The sequence below is a fragment of the Nicotiana sylvestris genome, chromosome 1 (assembly GCF_000393655.2).
Source record: "Nicotiana sylvestris chromosome 1, ASM39365v2, whole genome shotgun sequence".
NCBI classification, from domain to species: Eukaryota; Viridiplantae; Streptophyta; class Magnoliopsida; order Solanales; family Solanaceae; genus Nicotiana; species Nicotiana sylvestris.
Window position 1 is genome coordinate 92,552,335 of NC_091057.1, and position 17,823 is coordinate 92,570,157.

Consider the following 17,823-nt stretch of genomic DNA (forward strand, 5'->3'; position numbering starts at 1 on the left):
ACTTATTGTGCAAAGCTACAAATTCATAAGGAAAAGAATCTGAAGCACATTATACTACATATTTTGGTAGATGAGAAAAAAACTCATTGCTCTATAGATAATTCACATTCTCTATCAATTGATAAGTTAAAGTGTGACAACATTTGATTGCGAGAAGGGAAAAAGCATTTGTTAAGCCACATAAAATTATGTTTTTATGTAACTATTTTATAATCAAAAGTCATAATGTTCAATCAATTCAAATTTGGATAAGCTCATAAAAGATTAAAACATTTTCTATCCAAATTTTTTATTTTTTAATTAAACACTCTTATGAAAAAAAAGAATTAAGACGAAAGTATGTCTACTCACTAATAAATTCCCTTGAATTGTGAATATTCTCAATTAGATGGGCTTATTGTGTCAATGTTTTTAGAGTAAAGGGCCGACAAAAAGCCCATATAAAAGAGGAATTAACAAAAAAATAAAGAAGGAATCAGCTCGTTGTCCCTTTCTAGTCCTTATTCCATTCCGGAGAGGCTAAGTTCTCTTATCCTTTTATTTATCTCCTCTTTCTCTCCTTTACCTCCTTTTCTTCTTCTTCTTCTTCTTCTTCTTCAATCTCTACCAGTCTACCAGTCTTCTTCAGTACTAACCCGTGTTTTAGTTCAACCGCATTTTTCAAGATTAAAATTCAAATAGCAGCTTTATTGACTGATAAATCGTTGAAAATATAGTGTATGAATGCATGTTGTGCAAATCATGAGTATCTTCTTATGACCCCCATATGCCAGTATATGAATTTAGAGTAGAGAGAAATAGTATGTCTTATTTATTGCCACAATTCAAGAGTTTGCCAGATACTTTTGTCCTTTGCTTCAAAACCAACCAAAACTCCACCATTCAGCTTTGTAAGTCTCCCTATCTTTTTTCTCTTCAAAATTATGTTGTAAATTAGATGGGAATTGGGTCAAGTTTGCTTCTTGCTTAATGGTATTTCTATGGTTAATACTGAATGAGATAAAGCTCTTTGACACTCTTTTATGTATGGATTATTAATTTTGCTTGTCCTTCATTTCTTTTAATCTACTCATGAATTGATAATTCAATAAGTGGAGTTCAAAAATGTTTAATTTTGTTACTTCTATATCGTGGAAATTGTTTGGTTGAAGACAAGATCAAATTTTGGCAGAGAAGTGTAAATGATATGGCTAGTAGTTTTCCTGTTTATGAAATTTCAACTTCTTAAGTGGGAATGGATCTTGATTTTGCTGAAGGAAACAAATGGATTAGGAAGTGGCTCTAATTGTATGCACTTCCCCCATTTTTGGTGAAATCAAGCAGGACCATTATTATATTAGGACAAACATTATCCAATTGTTACTTTGAATTTGAGTAAGATTTTCCTTCTTGAATTTGTAACCTTTTTATATTAGTGATAGGTGAAATGTTGTGATTTTATTAGCAATTAGTATCTAAATGGATTGTTCGTTACCGCATAATGGATTAGAAAAATTTGGCAGCTTACTGCAAAGCAACTGCGTTCCTCATGTAGCTATCATTGTCGTTTATGTTCGTTATGTTGTGGTTTCTACTACTTAAAACAGAAATATATTGTTTTGCGAGGTTTTAGATTATCATTCACTAGTCAAAAGTAGAGAAGTTATGTGCAACGGAGACACCTGCATGCTCGCTGACAAACACGCATTGAGTGGTAGAGAGAAAGAACCAGTAATGGGCTGTTAAATCACTAACTAGGTAGCTTGGACCAAAATTGTCGAATGAAACTGTATCATTCTGAGAATTGCATGATGGTTTTCGTCCTGATGGTACTTAGAATGAGCAGACTTCATATTGTTTTCCAAGTGAAAGCCCGATCTAAGTAGAAAACTCTGTTCTGCTAGTTGTATTTTTAGGAAGACATCGGCTTTGTGGTTCAGTATTTCTTTTGAAATTCCTGATATGCATATGTAATCTTGAATTTGTGATCTGGTGCTTTTGCTCTAGTACTACTGTCTTATTAGAATCATCCTTGAAACTAAAAGTTAAACTTCTTAGTCGAATCTTGTGGTTTTCTTCAATCATTGGTCAAAGTTGTTAATGATCCATCTTATGGACGTACACTTCTGTGGTTCTTACTATCGTCCTTGGCTGCAGCAAAAGGTAGAGATCATATTCATTTGAGGACACAATGTATCCTAGCTACTACATCTGCAGCAACATCAACAGCAACGTCTACAGTGCTTGACATTGAGAAGCTAAAGTTACCATCTATTGAAATCCTTTCAAGTTCAGTTGCAGCGGAGAGATCATGGAAACCACCATCAACTGCCACATCAGCAGTACTTGATATACCGAGGCTAAAGTTGCTATCTTTTGAGGCTAACCCTGATTCAGTTGCCCCAGATAGGCCATGGACATACACTGGGGCAGTTGGTCCACCTACAGAGGTTAGAACTTAAATAAATAGCCTAGAAAATTATGGATACATTTAAGTTGGAGAAACTGAAAAGGACCGAGGTCATCAATCTTTTATGAAATATGAAATAAGTTTCAGATGTAGTTCTAGGTATTTTTTAAAGCTTCAAATGTACTTGCATTTTCGAAATATGTTCTGCAGGTAGTTTTTAACTTCAATAGGTTGTTAGCTAACAGTCGATGAAAAAGTTTTCCTTAGCTTTGGTTATCTTGGTTAATACTTCCTAACCTTATTACTTACCTTAGTGCCATTTTGCTAGGTTTCAGTCTCCTATTTTTATTTGACTGTACTCTACTTCCCATTAATTGAATTAAACCTTGTTTTGCCATGAAAATGCTGTTACAAGTATAATTTTGATTTGTCATGTTTGCAGGCGAACACTAAAAGTGCTTTAGCTACAGAAAATCTTGTTACAAGTGATGAAGCTGTTGTAGCCGCTGCAGCCGCTGAAGCAGTTGCTTTAGCAAAGGCTGCATTGAAGTTTGCAAAAGACGCTGTATTGTTGGTCGGCCATAACAATCTAAAGAACTCCGATGATGCTGGTAGAGGTACTCTATCAGAAGCTAGGACTACTCCGTTTGAGAGTGTTCCTCTGGCCCAACCTAGTGAGACAGGGAGAGTTCGTGTTGGTGCAGAATTTAAGGGAAGTGAGATGAAGTGGAGCGAAAGTAGTTTATTTGAGGACTCCCTTACAGATTCTGATGACTTGGAGCCATCACCTGAAGAACTGGAAATTCTTCAGTCGCAGCTGTCAAATGTCATCGCTGTGAAATCGACGCGTCAAACTGAGCGGAAGGCCAGAAGAGGGAGAGCAGCAGAGAGGGCCGCAGCCAATGTTGTCTCTGTGAAGTCTGGTTCTACTAGTCGAAAGAAGCGTACTTCAGTACAAGAGGTTGATTACTCGGATCCATTGCGTTACTTGAGAGGAACTACTGGTAGTTCTAGGCTACTGACTGCATCTGAAGAACAGGAGTTATCGAGAGGAATACAGGTGTGCTCTAGCTTTTCCCAAGTATAAGACAATGTGACCCTATAGCAGTTGTTGTTTTCCCTTTCAAGATTTCGCCTCTTCCTTTTTCCTTTACCACAGCAATATTATTTCATGTGCCTATTATTCGAATGCCGGCTTAAATGGATTTCAATACATGTAATGCTTCTCCTCTTAAGTTCTTCTTCATATCTGCTTTGCGTTTGACGATTAGCAGAGCTACTGTTTTCTTCTTCCTCTTCTGTCTGTGTTTGGGTCTTAGTAATAGAATGCTAAGTATGTGCCGGTTGATCAAATTATTAATACTGAAAAAACGAACTTTTCATTTGTTTTGTTTTTTAACTTGATAGGTGAAAAGTTTGTAGAAGAGCACCAAACAGGTGTAATGTGCTCTCTTATTATCTCACTTGCCTTGCCTTTCATTATTTTACTCAAAGCTCAGTGCTCTTCTTGGATCTGAAATCTGAGAAGCTTGCATCATCTCTTTTTCATGAAAGCTTCGAGATTTAAGTACATTGTGAATCTTCTCTCTCTTATTGACCTCCTATGTTTTGTTCATTCTTGGTGTTGGCTTTTGAGATATTAATATGTAATTTTCTAGTACTGATCCTTTTTAAGGATTTTTTTGTATAGCCAAAATTTGCGCGTGTCCATTAATGATAAAAGCTGTCAGAATGAAACCAAAAGTCTGCTATGGCTCTAATTGAATGTTTACGACTTCAAATGTCATATCTGTACTATATTTTGCTGTGGAGTTTGCTTCCTACTTCCGTTGCAAATATTTTATTTCTTTTTTAGTTCAATTTTTAGACCATTTATCAGTCACCAAAATGATGCAGGATCTATTGAAGTTGGAAAGACTTGAGCAGGAGCTTGCAGCGCGATGCGGAGGTCAGCCTACTATTGCCCAATGGGCTGCTGCAGCCGGAGTTGAACAAAAGACTCTAAGGAAGCGTCTGAACTATGGCATTCTTTGTAAAGATAAAATGATTAAAAGCAACATAAGGCTCGTTATTTCTATTGCCAAAAATTATCAAGGAGTAGGGATGAATCTTCAAGATCTGGTTCAGGTATATATGGTGCAATTCTATACTTTCTCAAGACTAGTTCTATTAAGGGATCAAAACCATCTGAAGTAACCATCTATTGATCTATGCTCGTTTTGGAAATTTATATGCAGGAAGGATGTCGGGGACTTGTAAGAGGTGCTGAAAAATTTGATGCTGCTAAGGGTTTTAAGTTCTCAACTTATGCTCACTGGTGGATTAAGCAGGCAGTTAGGAAATCCCTTTCTGATCAGTCTAGGACGATTCGGTTGCCAGTACGTGATATCCAACTTTAAGAGGACATTTCTTTTTATATGCCATTATTATTTTTTTATTATTTATGAATATGCCATTTGAATATTGTTGATTTAAAAAAAGATTATGTCCATATATATGCTCGTTGACCTTCCATTTTTTTGAATCTTTTGTTTACAGTTTCACATGGTTGAGGCTACGTACAGAGTTAAGGAAGCAAGAAAGCAATTGTTTACTGAAAATGGTAGACTTCCTAACGATGAGGAAGTAGCTGAAGCAACAGGGTTGTCAATGAAGAGGCTCACTGCTGTGATGCTAACTCCTAAAGCTCCAAGATCACTTGACCAGAAAATCGGGTTCAATCAAAGTCTCAAACCTTCGGTTAGTCCTAAAAACATATCTCTTTTTACCTGTTTAGGGTGTCATTTTTTTGTCCCCTCGTGCAATATTCCACAGTTGTGTTCATTGACGCCTTTCTTTTGGGTTTTCCAGGAAGTGATTGCAGACCCTGAAGCTGAAACATCAGAAGAAATGCTGATGAAGCAGTTCATGAGACAGGACCTGGAGAAGGTATTAGACACCTTAAATCCAAGGGAGAAGCAGGTTGTTAAATGGCGATTTGGACTAGCTGACGGGAGGATGAAGACTTTACAAGAGATTGGTGAATTAATGGGCGTTAGCCGGGAGAGAATCCGACAAATAGAGTCTTGTGCATTCCGCAAGTTGAAGAACAAGAAAAGAACTAAATTTTTGCAGCAATATATAACTGCTTAAAATCTCTATTATTATTATTATTATTATTATTATTATTATTATTATTATTATTATTATTATTATTATTATTGTTTATATATATCAAGAAAGTAGCATTGACCTTCTAGTCATTGAGTCTTTTGTGGTTAGAAAATTTGAGGCTCAGATAAGCTTTGGTTCTTCAACTCTTCTTATTCTTCAGAACCTCTGCAAATATTTTGTGCATAATACAAAGTTTTGGCTCCAATCATTAGATTTTGTAAGTAATTGGAGCAGCTCCAATTTTATTATTCTCCAGATACTAGCATTTGGATTTGGATTTGGTTTAGATTAGGTTTCGGAAAGATTTGTTTTTGAAAAGTTTCTCTCAAACAACTTTCTGGAAAAATCCCTTTGGAAAATGATTTTACACTTGTGTTATTTTTATGAAATCTGAGTTGTTTTGGCTTTTGGAAGAAATTGGTTTGATTTTCTGAAAACCAGCTTGTTACTTGAAAAAAAGCTTTAGATAGTTGTAACTTTTTCTTTCTTTTTTATTTTTTTGAGAAAAAAGTTCAAACGTTAGACTATTGGTTTTTATATATTTGGTTAAACCATTGGCTTTCGATTAACTTTGCTTTAGAACTTTAATAACCAAATTTTTAGAAGTTGACATATTTATGAGTACAAATCTTCAAAAGAAATACTACTTCCTTTATTGCATACCGTGTGCATATATGAAATATCTATATTTATATCTATATTATTATAAAAACATAAATAATTTATGCTAAATGTTGAACGATTAAAATATCCCGAAACATTGATTGACTTTTATGACCTTAAATATTTGTATAATTTAAGGATCTAATTGTAAATTACCTAATGATGAAAAAAAAATTCGACTTGAACTACATATACACCAACCCTACAAAGTTAATTCTACTTTGATTAAAAAGGCATTCCCATAATTTTCTTTTAAAAAGAATTATTATTCATAATTACAAACAAAAAAAAATGTGGGAGAATAGGATATTTACGTAGCATATTGTAAAGTCAATACAAGATTCTAGAAAAAGGAAGAGTCTATATGCTTAATTTCCCTTCGGTACAACAATTCTGGAACGTGAGAATTTTGAGTTCTATTTGGAGAAGGGATTTTTTTTAAAATTAATTTAGGGATCTTAAATTTTTACAAATATAAAGGAAAAATTTAGTATTAAGCTCTAAAAACATTTATAACATTTTAAGTTAAGTAAAAAAAATCTTACAACCCTTTAAAATCTTAATTTATATTAGTTCATATAAAGTTAAAAACTAAATTAAGTTAGATATCTTTTATAACTACTTTATGTTCCGAAATATTATGAGTTACTGCATAATTCAAATAATTGAGTTAATTTTAAAATATTAATTAATAAAAAATCATTAAATAATAATTTTTAATATATAAAATTTAATTTAAAGGAAAAAATACAAGTGCAAGTTTCTATGAATATCTTTCTTTTACATGACAATAAAGTGGTTCTAATAATGCATATGAGACTTAATTAAATTTATCATCTTTGTAAGTTAAGATGATATCATTTTGAATTCAAGTGTTCTGTTTATGTTTGTAACTCAAGTTAGTTTTCACAAGGATTATAAATCTAATAAAACTATGCTACTCTATTTTTATTGATTTTCTACTCAGTATTTTATACTTGTATTGGGGCCGATTAAATTCGATTTCACATCAGAAAATCACACATTAACAAAGATAATTTTATACCCAGGAGTTAAACCCAATACTTTTAGTTAAGGTCGAATTTGCTAGATTTACGATAGTTGAAGGAGTTTTTCAACTATCACTACAATGAGAATAAAACTTTTTGCAAAGTTTGAATCCTTTTTGAAAACTTAATTAATCAATGGTTTATTATATTACAGTAATAACTATCTTTATTGTTATACAGTATAGAAAATCTATAAAACCCAAGCAGGGCAGTGACCAAAAAAACGCGATATTAGATTCTACTTTTTCTTTTAAATTGATCTAGATTCTCAAACTTTTACTTTTAAAAACTTAATGATAACAACATTCAATTTAATTGAATTTTGTTTTCATGGAATAAGAATAATAGAGAAATAGATTATGACAATATCATATGAGTACATGGATTAGGTATTCTTAAAGTCCCTTTCTTAATTTTTAAGAAAAGAAGAAAATAAATATAATAACATTAACATGTGGATGAGAAAATAAACGGGTAGAGCTTTTTTTTTATTGAGTTTTCTAAAATAGGCTCAACATTTATTATTTTTAGAAACTTACATACATTTATCATTATTCTCTATTTTATAACTTAGACACATTTTTAATAATATATGAAGTATTTTAAAATTTTAAACATATTAATATTGGGTACACGCACAACGCGCGTACCTTGAGACTAGTAAGAAAAAACGCGGTAGATAAAGAGGATGAATTTGAACTATATAATAAATTGGTTTAGCATTAAATATCAGATCTTATAACATTGACAAATACAAAAATCATGTAATAAAAAATAAGATTCAAGTTCAAACAACTTAATAAATGCTAGTTTTGCATAATAGGATTACCATCTAATGTATTAAGGAAAGTTTAAAGATGTCCACAAGATATGTGTAGCAATATTAGTGTTCACATGACCATTATAACATAATTTAGAAAGTATATTTCCGTTGATGATTATTTAAGTAAAAAATTAAAAATAAAGAAAACAAAGGCAAAATATAATGGGAATAGATTTATCACTTATTCCTTCATAAATAATACAGTAATAAATAATTAAAGAAAAATGAGAATTCGATACAAAAAGGTTGAATTATCAGTGAAATGGAAAGAAAAAAAGAGTATAAAACCTTTCATTCTCAAGACAAGTATTTAGGAAAAGAAAATTTCACATCAATCATCAATAAATCAACGGAAATAGAATAAAAGGAAAACCCTTTAGAGAGAGAGAGAGAGAGAGAGAGAGAGAGAGAATGAAAGGAGGGAAGAAGAAAAACTCCAGCATTCCGGCAGGTACAGACTCCCTAAAGCCCCCGTCGGAATCCGGAAACGGTAACCGTGAGTTGCCGTGGGACGGTATGTTGGAACCTCAAGGAGAAGAAGCTCAGCAGCAGCAGCAAGAGAGAGATGAAACTCCAGAAGACGCCGCCGGCGACGGCGATGAGGAACCTGTGGCGTCGCCGGAGGCTGGAGAAGAAGAAGAAAATGAAGAAAAAACTTATGAAGAGGAGTTTGAAATGGAAGGAGATGGGGATGATGGTGAAGCTGATAATGAAAAACCAAAACTTGCTGAAGGGTTTTATGAAATTGAAGCCGTTAGGAGAAAAAGAATACGAAAGGTTTTTTTTAAAAATTTTTATTAGTTGCATTGATTATGTGAAGTAGTTTTATTGATCTTTTTATCCTGATTTTTGGGCATTAATTTCTGTGATTTTTTATGGATATGGAATCTTGGAAATGCTGTGGAAACTAAAGGGTCAAGTTCAGTATTTGATTAAATGGTAAGTGTTTCTATATAATTACTGAAAATTTTAGATTTTGTTGTATTTTTTGGCTCCAAGTTCCCATTTTTTGAAGTTTCTAGGAGATAGTTCCCCGGGACAGCCCAGTGGTTAAGATGCTGTTATTCGAACCATAGTGCACGATTTAGTATTTTCAGTGGCTTCATTATAGTTGCTGTCCAGTTGGGTTTTTTCTGCTTCCTGTAAACTATGTGAAAAAAGAAAAAAGGTAGGTGATAGATGTTATGGGTGTTGTTGTACAGGCGAGGCTGGCCAGAGACGGCAAATACATGGGAACCTGTGAAGAATCTAATGTCCTGTTCTGATGTTATTGAATCATTTGAAGAGAGGTTAGTTCTGTTTTTAATCCCTTATTTTTTGTCCCTTACAGTGATCTTGTGTATAAGGGCTAGCTGACTTGTTAACCTGTGGCACCTTTCTTGATCTGTTTACCTTTTCACTTTGAAGCTTGCAGTCAGGGAAACAACGATCCACACGCAAGCGTAAGCGAAAATGTGGGGTTACACACACTCAGCCCAAGAAAAAGCAGCAGCAGCAGTGTTCCCCTCCAGATGCTACATATAATGTGCCAGCAGTGAAGGTTAGGATAATTGAGGAACCTACACCCTCATCTCCTCTGAATGGTTTGAAGGCTATGAGTCGTGTGGACAGTAATGGTAGTGAATTGAGCAGCAAAGTAGACAAAGTGGTGAATGGCAATGGTTTGGAGTTAGGTTTCTCTCTAGAGGAAACTAGAGAGCAAAATGAGTTGAATTTGAAGTTGAGTGAATTAAAAGGAGCAATGTCGACCAATGAAAACTCTGTGGATAGATCTGCTAATGGTCTCTCAAATGGATTTGCAAAGGTCAATGGTGCAGAGTCCTTTCAATCTGATCGCTGCACTGGAGCTAGAAAGAGGAAATCTGGTTCTGTTCGGAGGTTTAAACAGGATACTACCACAGCTGTGATGGATGGTATCCAAGATGCTGCATTAGGTGGTCCGTTGGCTACTTTTGTGCAGGAAGGAAGTCACAATCATGAATTTGTGGGTAGTGACTTTGTTTTTAAAAACAAGTCTGATGATTCCAAAGATGCATATACAATTACACATATAGTCAAGCCTATGAGCTATTCAACATATTTATCCAATGATATGCAGGATGTCTCAATAACCTTTCTTGCCAAGAGGTTTGTGACTTAAAACTTACATTCCTATTTTCTATGTTTGCCAGCTAACTTTCGTCACATATTTGTGTCATTGGGTTTCTATGATGCTCAGAATGTGTAATAGCTTAACATTTCATTTATTTCTTTGAACTCAAAATCATTTCATTGATATCAAACCAATACACTGTCACTATAAATGTGGGATCACATCAAGCTTCAAAAAATATTCTGCCAGCTATATATACAATATGAGATATCCATTTACACAAACACATTGGAAGCAGCAGGAGCCTTACTCTGCACAGGGACTGATCAACCCCATTAAAAGATTCTATTACTCTTTTCCTCAAAATCAGCCTAAAAATGCAAAGAGGAGCACCCTTCTGCGACTCCTACCTGAAGTCCTATTTTCTTAATCCCAACTCGCTAATGTATCTTCCATGGCTCTGTGTAGCTTCCATGCCTTATCAAATATAAAAGACATTAGGGACCAAATTTCTGTGGGGAGTTGGAAGTAGTAAATGGTCCACATCATCATCATTTACCTTAAAAAGAACACCAACTAACTGTTATCTATCTCCTACTACTACTCAAAATTTCCACAGTGACTATAGTGCTTGGAGTTGTACACCACATAAAGAAAGAAAGTCACTTTCGTAGGAGCATTTGTCTTTCATATAGAGCTCAACATGATTCTTGACTCACCAGCACCTCTTAGAAGGTTGTTGTATGACATCGCCAAATATTTTGTTGATGACCTGTTTATATAATGCTTCGTCTTCTTTTACGAACTTGTTATAGGTGTTTATGCTTTGCAAAAGATTATCAACGTCATCACATTCCTGGTCTTGGATAGGTCTCTTGAAAGTTATCTCCAGGATACTTTGTTTCGGTCTCTTCATGTGAAATTGGAAATGCATCCTGATACGTTGTGATCATAAATAAACAAGACGACTGATCTTTCAGAGCTTAATATCCACACAAAGCTACCAATTAAAATTGAACATGATTTTCATTCCCTAAGGTAAAGCCGATGTATCTTGTAAGCTCGTTCCATATCAATGTTTACTAATTGTGTGGGAAACAAACAAATAAGTGGAATACTCCACTTAATGGGAGTGTGATTTCTTCTTTATACAGATATTGCATCGTCATCCCTCTTGTTCTCCTGCCAATTTTCTAGATCATTAGTTTCCATATTTTAATGTCTTTAAACTTTCACTCTAAAGGCAAATCAATCATTTGGTAGGAAAATAATCCACTAAACTTTCATCCTGAAGGTAAATTCAATTTTTTAGTAGAAAAATAAGCCACTCTGCACCACACATCAAGACTAGTTCATGAGGATTAACTTTCCTTTCCGGAATTTGTTTGTGTATTCTCATTTTGATAAGGACCTCCATGACATATAGAAAAATCAGTGGTGATAAAGGATCACTGTCTTAACTGTTGCTGCTCCCAAGAACTTCAGATGAACTATAATCATATGGCAATATCAGTGGAAAAGCAGTACTTTATTGATCTTGAAGGTCCATTCTTGAGAGTTATACCTGGATCTAACTAGACCCCTTTTCATATAATAAACCATATTCAATCTGACTTCTGACTCCTTTTGTATAAGGGATATTCTCTTTTGCTTTGTGCTTTGTGCTGTGTTTTGCTCACCTGTCCACCAAAATTGATGTAAGGAGGAAACTCTCTGTTATCATCAGGATAAGCTAACAGTTCTCAAATTTTCAAATCAATTTTCAGAATCGTCATTCTGTTACCTTTACATCTGAACTGTATTGTAATACTTTAAGTGGCACTTTTATTTTTGGAAGTTGTGTCTCCTGTTTGCTCTGTAACAGCAGTATAATGTGTGCATGTAAGATGTTATGTAACCAGTGTGATTACACCCTTCTACTTCCATTCTTAATGGAGGGAGCATGAATTTGACAGCTTCAACTTCAATTCTTGGCTTACCCATTTTTGTACACATCTTGCTAGATAATTCAATACTCCCTAACTTTTCAGTTTGATGATGCTATGCTGATTCTTTCATTAATTTTTAGATCACATTATAGCATTTCTTAATGGTTGTCTGCAGGTCTGACGGAAAGGAAGTGATGGTGGATAACAAGTTTCTGAAGTTGAATAATCCACTTTTGGTAGCTGTTTCTCTTCTCTCTTATTGGTTCTTTCATCACCATAAATGCACTGATCTTATATTTTCATATGGATTATTAACAGAAATTTCTCAGTTTCACATAACTTATTTTGTAAGGGTTCAAAAGTACTACATTTCTTTCATAAGATATTGATAGTGCCTGGGAATATTAATTAGTTAGTTTGATATAAAGTTTATCTTTTCCTCAGATCTTATTTTTCTGATTGAAGTCTCACTAATAATTTTGGATTATCAGTTCAGATAAAATACCTCCACATATTGTAATAAGTAAAAGATAAACATTACATCATTTTATTTTGTAATTATGATTGCTATTTGATAAATGTATAAATCTGCTTCTACCTCTAGTTTCAGAAAGTATTTGCTGAGTTTATTTAATTTCGAGAATCTAGAGGAAAGTTAACGTAATGAATTCCTTCAGCTTTACTTAGATGACTCTTACTGGAAATGCTTTTTTTGGCAGTTGATAAACTACTATGAGCAGCATTTGCGATATCATCCCCCTCAATGAGTTGGCTGCAATGAAGGAAAGATAGTTATATGTCAATTAGGTTCATCTGTTTCCCTGTGTTATGTATAAAATGTTGTTGTAACAAGCTGTAGGGTGTTAACCTATTACATTTATTAGGAAGTTTCGTAAATAGCATGATAAAATATATATTATGGGAAACTTGTGTTAGGTTTAACTGATTTCGGGAAAGACTATGCTTCAAAGTTCTATCTTGATGTATCAACCCGATACATGAGATGATGAGGTGCCAATGATGATATTCTTCTGACCTTATAGGTGTTTAAAACCAATGTGAATTCCATTTGATAGCTATACATTTGGATTCTGGAGTGCATGTTGCACAATTGTTTCACATTGTAAAATTGTTGTGTTGGTGCCCCTTAAAGTATCTTTTCTTGGGGATATGTTTCTTAACTTTAAGGATGTTTTTCCATAGCTACTATGCAGGACCTAAAGTATTTTTATACGAAGTTCAAGTAGTTGCAACTGTACAAAGAAAACGGAAAAGGGAAGAGTACAAATAAAAGAATTGTTTTAAGCCGTTTGATATTCCGTTTCTTGATATTCATGTTGGTAAATCTTTTCTTCTTATTACTTGGTTTCAATTGTCATAAATAAAGTCATTATCAGAAATTCTTGTTTAGACTTATATATGAAAGCTAGCAAACAATTAGTTGATCCGACAATTGTTTTACTTATGCTTTGAAGAATAATTATTTGGAGAAGTTTAACATGCAATGACACTGCTTAGACATTATTAACCTCCAAAGGAAAGCATAAGTGTGATGTGACCATGATTATTGCAGCTAACAGGTCATCTTTGTATTCTCCTTTGTTGATGTCAGAATTTTTTTTTTTATTCTAGTCAATTGATATAACAGGCTAGGTGTTATTAGTAAGCAAAAAATGGGCAACAGAGGGCCATCACCAACGGTTCCTTCACTAAGAGTTGGGTTCCTTAGTCTGCTCATATTCTGGCCAACAATTTGTAGCATAGGTGGAGGTGCCACCATTCTTCTTCTTACATTGTTATTTTCTCCCTCCTTGACACTTGTTGTATACTTGCTGTCAATATTCATTCCTATACAAAATATATCATCTCCTACCTATTGCTTCTGTTTCATATGATGGAGAAGGTCTGTTTGGGTTAGGGACTATGCTCTTAGTTATCCTCTTCTTCGTTTTGTACAATCTGATGGGATAAATTTACTTTTTATTTTTTCAATAAGATGATATAAATATCATTTGTGTTACAGATGGAAGGAACAGAGCGTATAGCAGACTCTTTAGCAGAGAGCAAAAATTGTGTCGAGACTTGTAAAAAGACTAGTTTACAATAGTAATATATCAAGAAAATGTTATGCTCAAAAGTAGCTTGTTTACTTTATTTTCTTCCTGTTATAAAATAAAAGCAATGCAGTAAAATGTAAATAAGAAGAGATAGAAAGAAGGGAGAAGTGTTTTCTTCTTTCACTTTGGTGTATCTTTCCATTGCAATTACATGGCCTTTTATAGGCATAAAAAGTAAAGATGATGGACATAAAGTAGGAGATTTAATCTTTAAGTTATTCACAACATGGGCATCCAATGTAGCATCCAATGCACAAACTATTCATAACGCTCCTCCTTGGATGTCCATGTAAGATAATGTGCCTCATTAAGAACTTACAAAAAAAAAAAATTGGGATGTACATAGTTATTTATAATATGCATTGCTTGCTGCCTCATTAAAAACCTTACCAGGAAAACCCAGTGGGACAAAACCTTGGTTAAGGAAAAGAGTGCAGCGTGTAGTTACTCCCCCTGATGAAAAATCACTTAATGTCTCGAAGACGACGCATTCCAATCTTATATATCAGCTTTTCAAATATTGAGGTTGGTAATGCCTTAGTGAACAGATCAGCCAAATTATCACTTGAACGAACTTGTTGTACATCTATTTCACCATTCTTCTGAAGATCATGAGTGAAAAAGAATTTCGGTGAAATGTGTTTTGTTCTATCTCCTTTGATATATCCTCCTTTCAATTGAGCTATGCATGCAGCATTGTCTTCATACAATATTGTTGGAATATTCTCTTTCGAAGAAAGACCACATGTTTGCTGAATGTGTTGAGTTATAGATCTTAACCAAACGCATTCTCGACTTGCTTCGTGAATGGCTATTATCTCTGCATGATTTGAAGAAGTAGCAACCATAGTTTGTTTTGTCGAACGCCATGATATGGTTGTACCTCCACTTGTAAATAAATAGCTTGTCTGAGATCGACCTTTGTGTGGATCAGACAAATATCCTGCATTTGCATAACCAATTAATGATGGCTTGGATTCATTTGAATAAAATAAACTCATATCAATGGTCCCTTGGAGGTACCTGAATATATGTTTAATACCATTCCAGTGTCTTTGTGTTGGCGAAGAACTAAATCTTGCCAATAAGCTTACTGAGAAAGCTATATCTGGTCGGGAATTATTGGCAAGATACATTAATGCCCCAATTGCACTAAGATATGGTATTTCGGCACCAAGAAGCTCTTCATCATTTTCATGAGGTCGGAATAGATCTTTCTTTATATCAAGTGATCTCACAACTATCAGGGTACTCAATGGATATACTTTATCCATATAGAATCGCTTTAAAATCTTTTCGGTGTATGTTGATTGATGGATAAATATTCCATCTTTCATATACTCAATTTGTAGACCAAGACAAAATTTTGTATTTCCAAGATCTTTCATTTCAAATTCTTTCTTCAAACAGTCTACTGTTTTTGGAAGCTCCCAGGAGTTCCAATGATATTTAAATCATCAACATACATGGCGATTATAACAAATTCAGATCCAGACCTTTTTATAAAGACAAAAGGACAAATTGGATCATTCTTGTACCCTTTTTTCAACAGGTATTCACTCAGGCGATTGTACCACATACGACCTGATTGTTTCAATCCGTATAAAGATTTTTGAAGCTTTATTGAACAAGTTTCTCGAAAACTTTTATATGCTTCTGGTACTTTAAATCCCTCAGGTACTTTCATAAAAATTTCGTTGTCTAATGATCCATACAAATAGGCTGTAACAATATCCATTAGATGCATATCAAGTTTTTCTTGTACTGCCATATTTATGAGATACCTGAAGGTGATAGCATCCACTACAGGAGAATATGTCTCCATATAATCAATTCCAGGCCTTTGGGAAAACCCTTGTGCCACAAGTCGCGCTTTATATCTAACAACTTCATTTTTATCATTTCGTTTTTGCACAAAAATCCATTTATACCCTACTGGCTTTATGCCTTCAGGTGTTCGAACTATGGGCCCGAAGACTTCACGTTTTCCAAGTGAAGTTAACTCTGCCTGGATAGCGTCTTTCCATTTGGCCAATCATTTCTCTGTCTACATTTATTGATAGATTTTGGTTCAAGATCTTCATCTTGTTGCATTATTTCAACAGCAACATTATAAGCAAAAATGTTATCGATAACAATATTATTTCGGTTCCATCTTTTCCCGGTTGAGACGTAACTTATTGATATCTCTTCGTTCTCATTATTTTCAGGTACATGGACCTCCCCTAAGATCTTATCATTTGTTACGTCTTGGGGCTCTTCTTGAGCCACTACCTCTGTGTTATGTTCACTTTGATCACTTGCTCTTTTTCTTCTTCGAGGATTTTTATCTTTAGAACCGATTGGTCTACCACGTTTCAAGCATAGCTTAGACTCATTTGCTTTAATTAATTGTCCTGCCGGGATATCAACTCGAATTGGAGCATTAGCAGCTGGAATATGTGACTTAGTCACCTTTGGTAGGTCAGTGAATGCATCTAGCAATTGATTTGCAATATTTTGTAAATGAATAATCTTTTGAACCTCTTGTTCACATTGATTTGTTCGATGATCTAAATGAGACAGTGATAATGCATTCCAATCTATCTTTTTTTTAGCTGCTTATTTTCTCCCCCTAATGTTGGATATACTGATTCATCAAAATGGCAATCAAAAAATCTTGTCGTAAATAAATCTCCAGTCATCGGCTCTAGATATTTTATAATAGAAGGAGATTCATATCCAACATATATCCCCAACCTTCTTTGAGGACCCATCTTTGTGCGTTGTGGTGGAGCAATTGGAACATATATCGCACAACCAAAGATCCTAAGATGGGAAATATTTGGCTCCTGACCAAAAGCCAATTGCAATGGGGAGACTTTATGATAACTTGTGGGCCTTATCCGCACAAGTGCTGCTGCGTGCAAAATAGCATGACCTCATACTGAAATGGGAAGTTTTGTTCTCATAAGCATTGGTCTAGCAATTAATTGGAGGCGTTTGATCAATAATTCTGCTAGACCATTTTGTGTATGAACATGAGCAACCAGATGCTCAATTGTTATCCCAGTTGAAATACAATAATCATTAAAGGCTTGGGATGTAAACTCACCAGCATTATCAAGACGAATTGTCTTAATTGCATAATCTGGAAATTGTGCTCTTAGCTTTATTATTTGAGCCAACAATCTCGCAAATGCCATATTGCGAGTTGATAGTAAGCACACATGTGACCATCTTGTAGATGCATCTACCAAAACCATATAATATTTGAATGGTCCACATGGAGGGTGAATGGGCCCACATATATCACCCTGTATACGTTCCAGAAATGCAGGGGATTCCATCCTAACTTTAATAGTTGATGGTCTAATAATTAATTTTCCTTGAGAACATGCAGCACAAGAGAATTCCTTAAATTGAAGAATCTTCTGATTCTTCATTGCATGTCCATGTGAATTCTCAATTATTTTACGCATCATATTAGAACCAGGATGGCCCAACCGGTCATGCCAAATAATAAAATTATCTTGATTAGTAAACTTCTCGTTTACTACGGCATGTGTTTCAATCCTGCTAATACTTGTGTAGTATAAGCCGGAGGAAAGAGCATGTAACATTTCAAGC

The 17,823-nt window shown here is 34.3% G+C and overlaps 2 protein-coding genes across 3 annotated transcripts; both read left to right on the forward strand.

Annotated features, from left to right (window-relative positions):
• The first annotated feature begins 531 nt into the window (after nt 1–531).
• LOC104213754 (RNA polymerase sigma factor sigB-like) lies at nt 532–5,627 on the forward strand. Its single transcript, XM_009763297.2, has 7 exons — nt 532–890; nt 2,137–2,429; nt 2,832–3,449; nt 4,286–4,516; nt 4,627–4,767; nt 4,928–5,128; nt 5,240–5,627. Exons 1-7 carry the CDS (start codon nt 767–769, stop codon nt 5,519–5,521), a joined length of 1,890 nt encoding a protein of 629 aa, XP_009761599.1. The 5' UTR covers nt 532–766; the 3' UTR covers nt 5,522–5,627.
• Nucleotides 5,628–8,411: 2,784 nt separating this feature from the next.
• On the forward strand, nt 8,412–13,216 carry LOC104213755 (chromo domain protein LHP1-like). Of its 2 annotated transcripts, XR_011404163.1 has the most exons (7): nt 8,412–8,854; nt 8,991–9,016; nt 9,280–9,366; nt 9,485–10,204; nt 10,985–11,207; nt 12,273–12,333; nt 12,817–13,135. XR_011404163.1 is itself a non-coding variant. In XM_009763298.2 (6 exons), the coding sequence occupies exons 1-6, from the start codon at nt 8,489–8,491 to the stop codon at nt 12,862–12,864; spliced, it is 1,308 nt and encodes a 435-aa protein (XP_009761600.1). In that variant the 5' UTR covers nt 8,414–8,488; the 3' UTR covers nt 12,865–13,216. The 2 variants fall into 2 exon arrangements, 1 of the variants encoding a protein (XP_009761600.1); XM_009763298.2 differs by lacking the exon at nt 10,985–11,207 and having other exon boundaries at nt 8,414–8,854; nt 12,817–13,216.
• Nucleotides 13,217–17,823: the final 4,607 nt, after the last annotated feature.

What these genes read in the sequence shown, in the direction of transcription:
- LOC104213754 (XM_009763297.2), top strand. Translation starts at nt 767, where the DNA reads ATGCCAGTATATGAATTTAGAGTAGAGAGAAATAGTATGTCTTATTTA. An exon ending in CAGTTGGTCCACCTACAGAG is followed by an intron (nt 2,430 to 2,831) that starts GTTAGAACTTAA and finishes TCATGTTTGCAG; the next exon opens with GCGAACACTAAAAGTGCTTT. An exon ending in ATCTTCAAGATCTGGTTCAG is followed by an intron (nt 4,517 to 4,626) that starts GTATATATGGTG and finishes ATTTATATGCAG; the next exon opens with GAAGGATGTCGGGGACTTGT.
- LOC104213755 (XM_009763298.2), top strand. Translation starts at nt 8,489, where the DNA reads ATGAAAGGAGGGAAGAAGAAAAACTCCAGCATTCCGGCAGGTACAGAC. An exon ending in ATTGAATCATTTGAAGAGAG is followed by an intron (nt 9,367 to 9,484) that starts GTTAGTTCTGTT and finishes TTCACTTTGAAG; the next exon opens with CTTGCAGTCAGGGAAACAAC. An exon ending in ATAACCTTTCTTGCCAAGAG is followed by an intron (nt 10,205 to 12,272) that starts GTTTGTGACTTA and finishes GGTTGTCTGCAG; the next exon opens with GTCTGACGGAAAGGAAGTGA.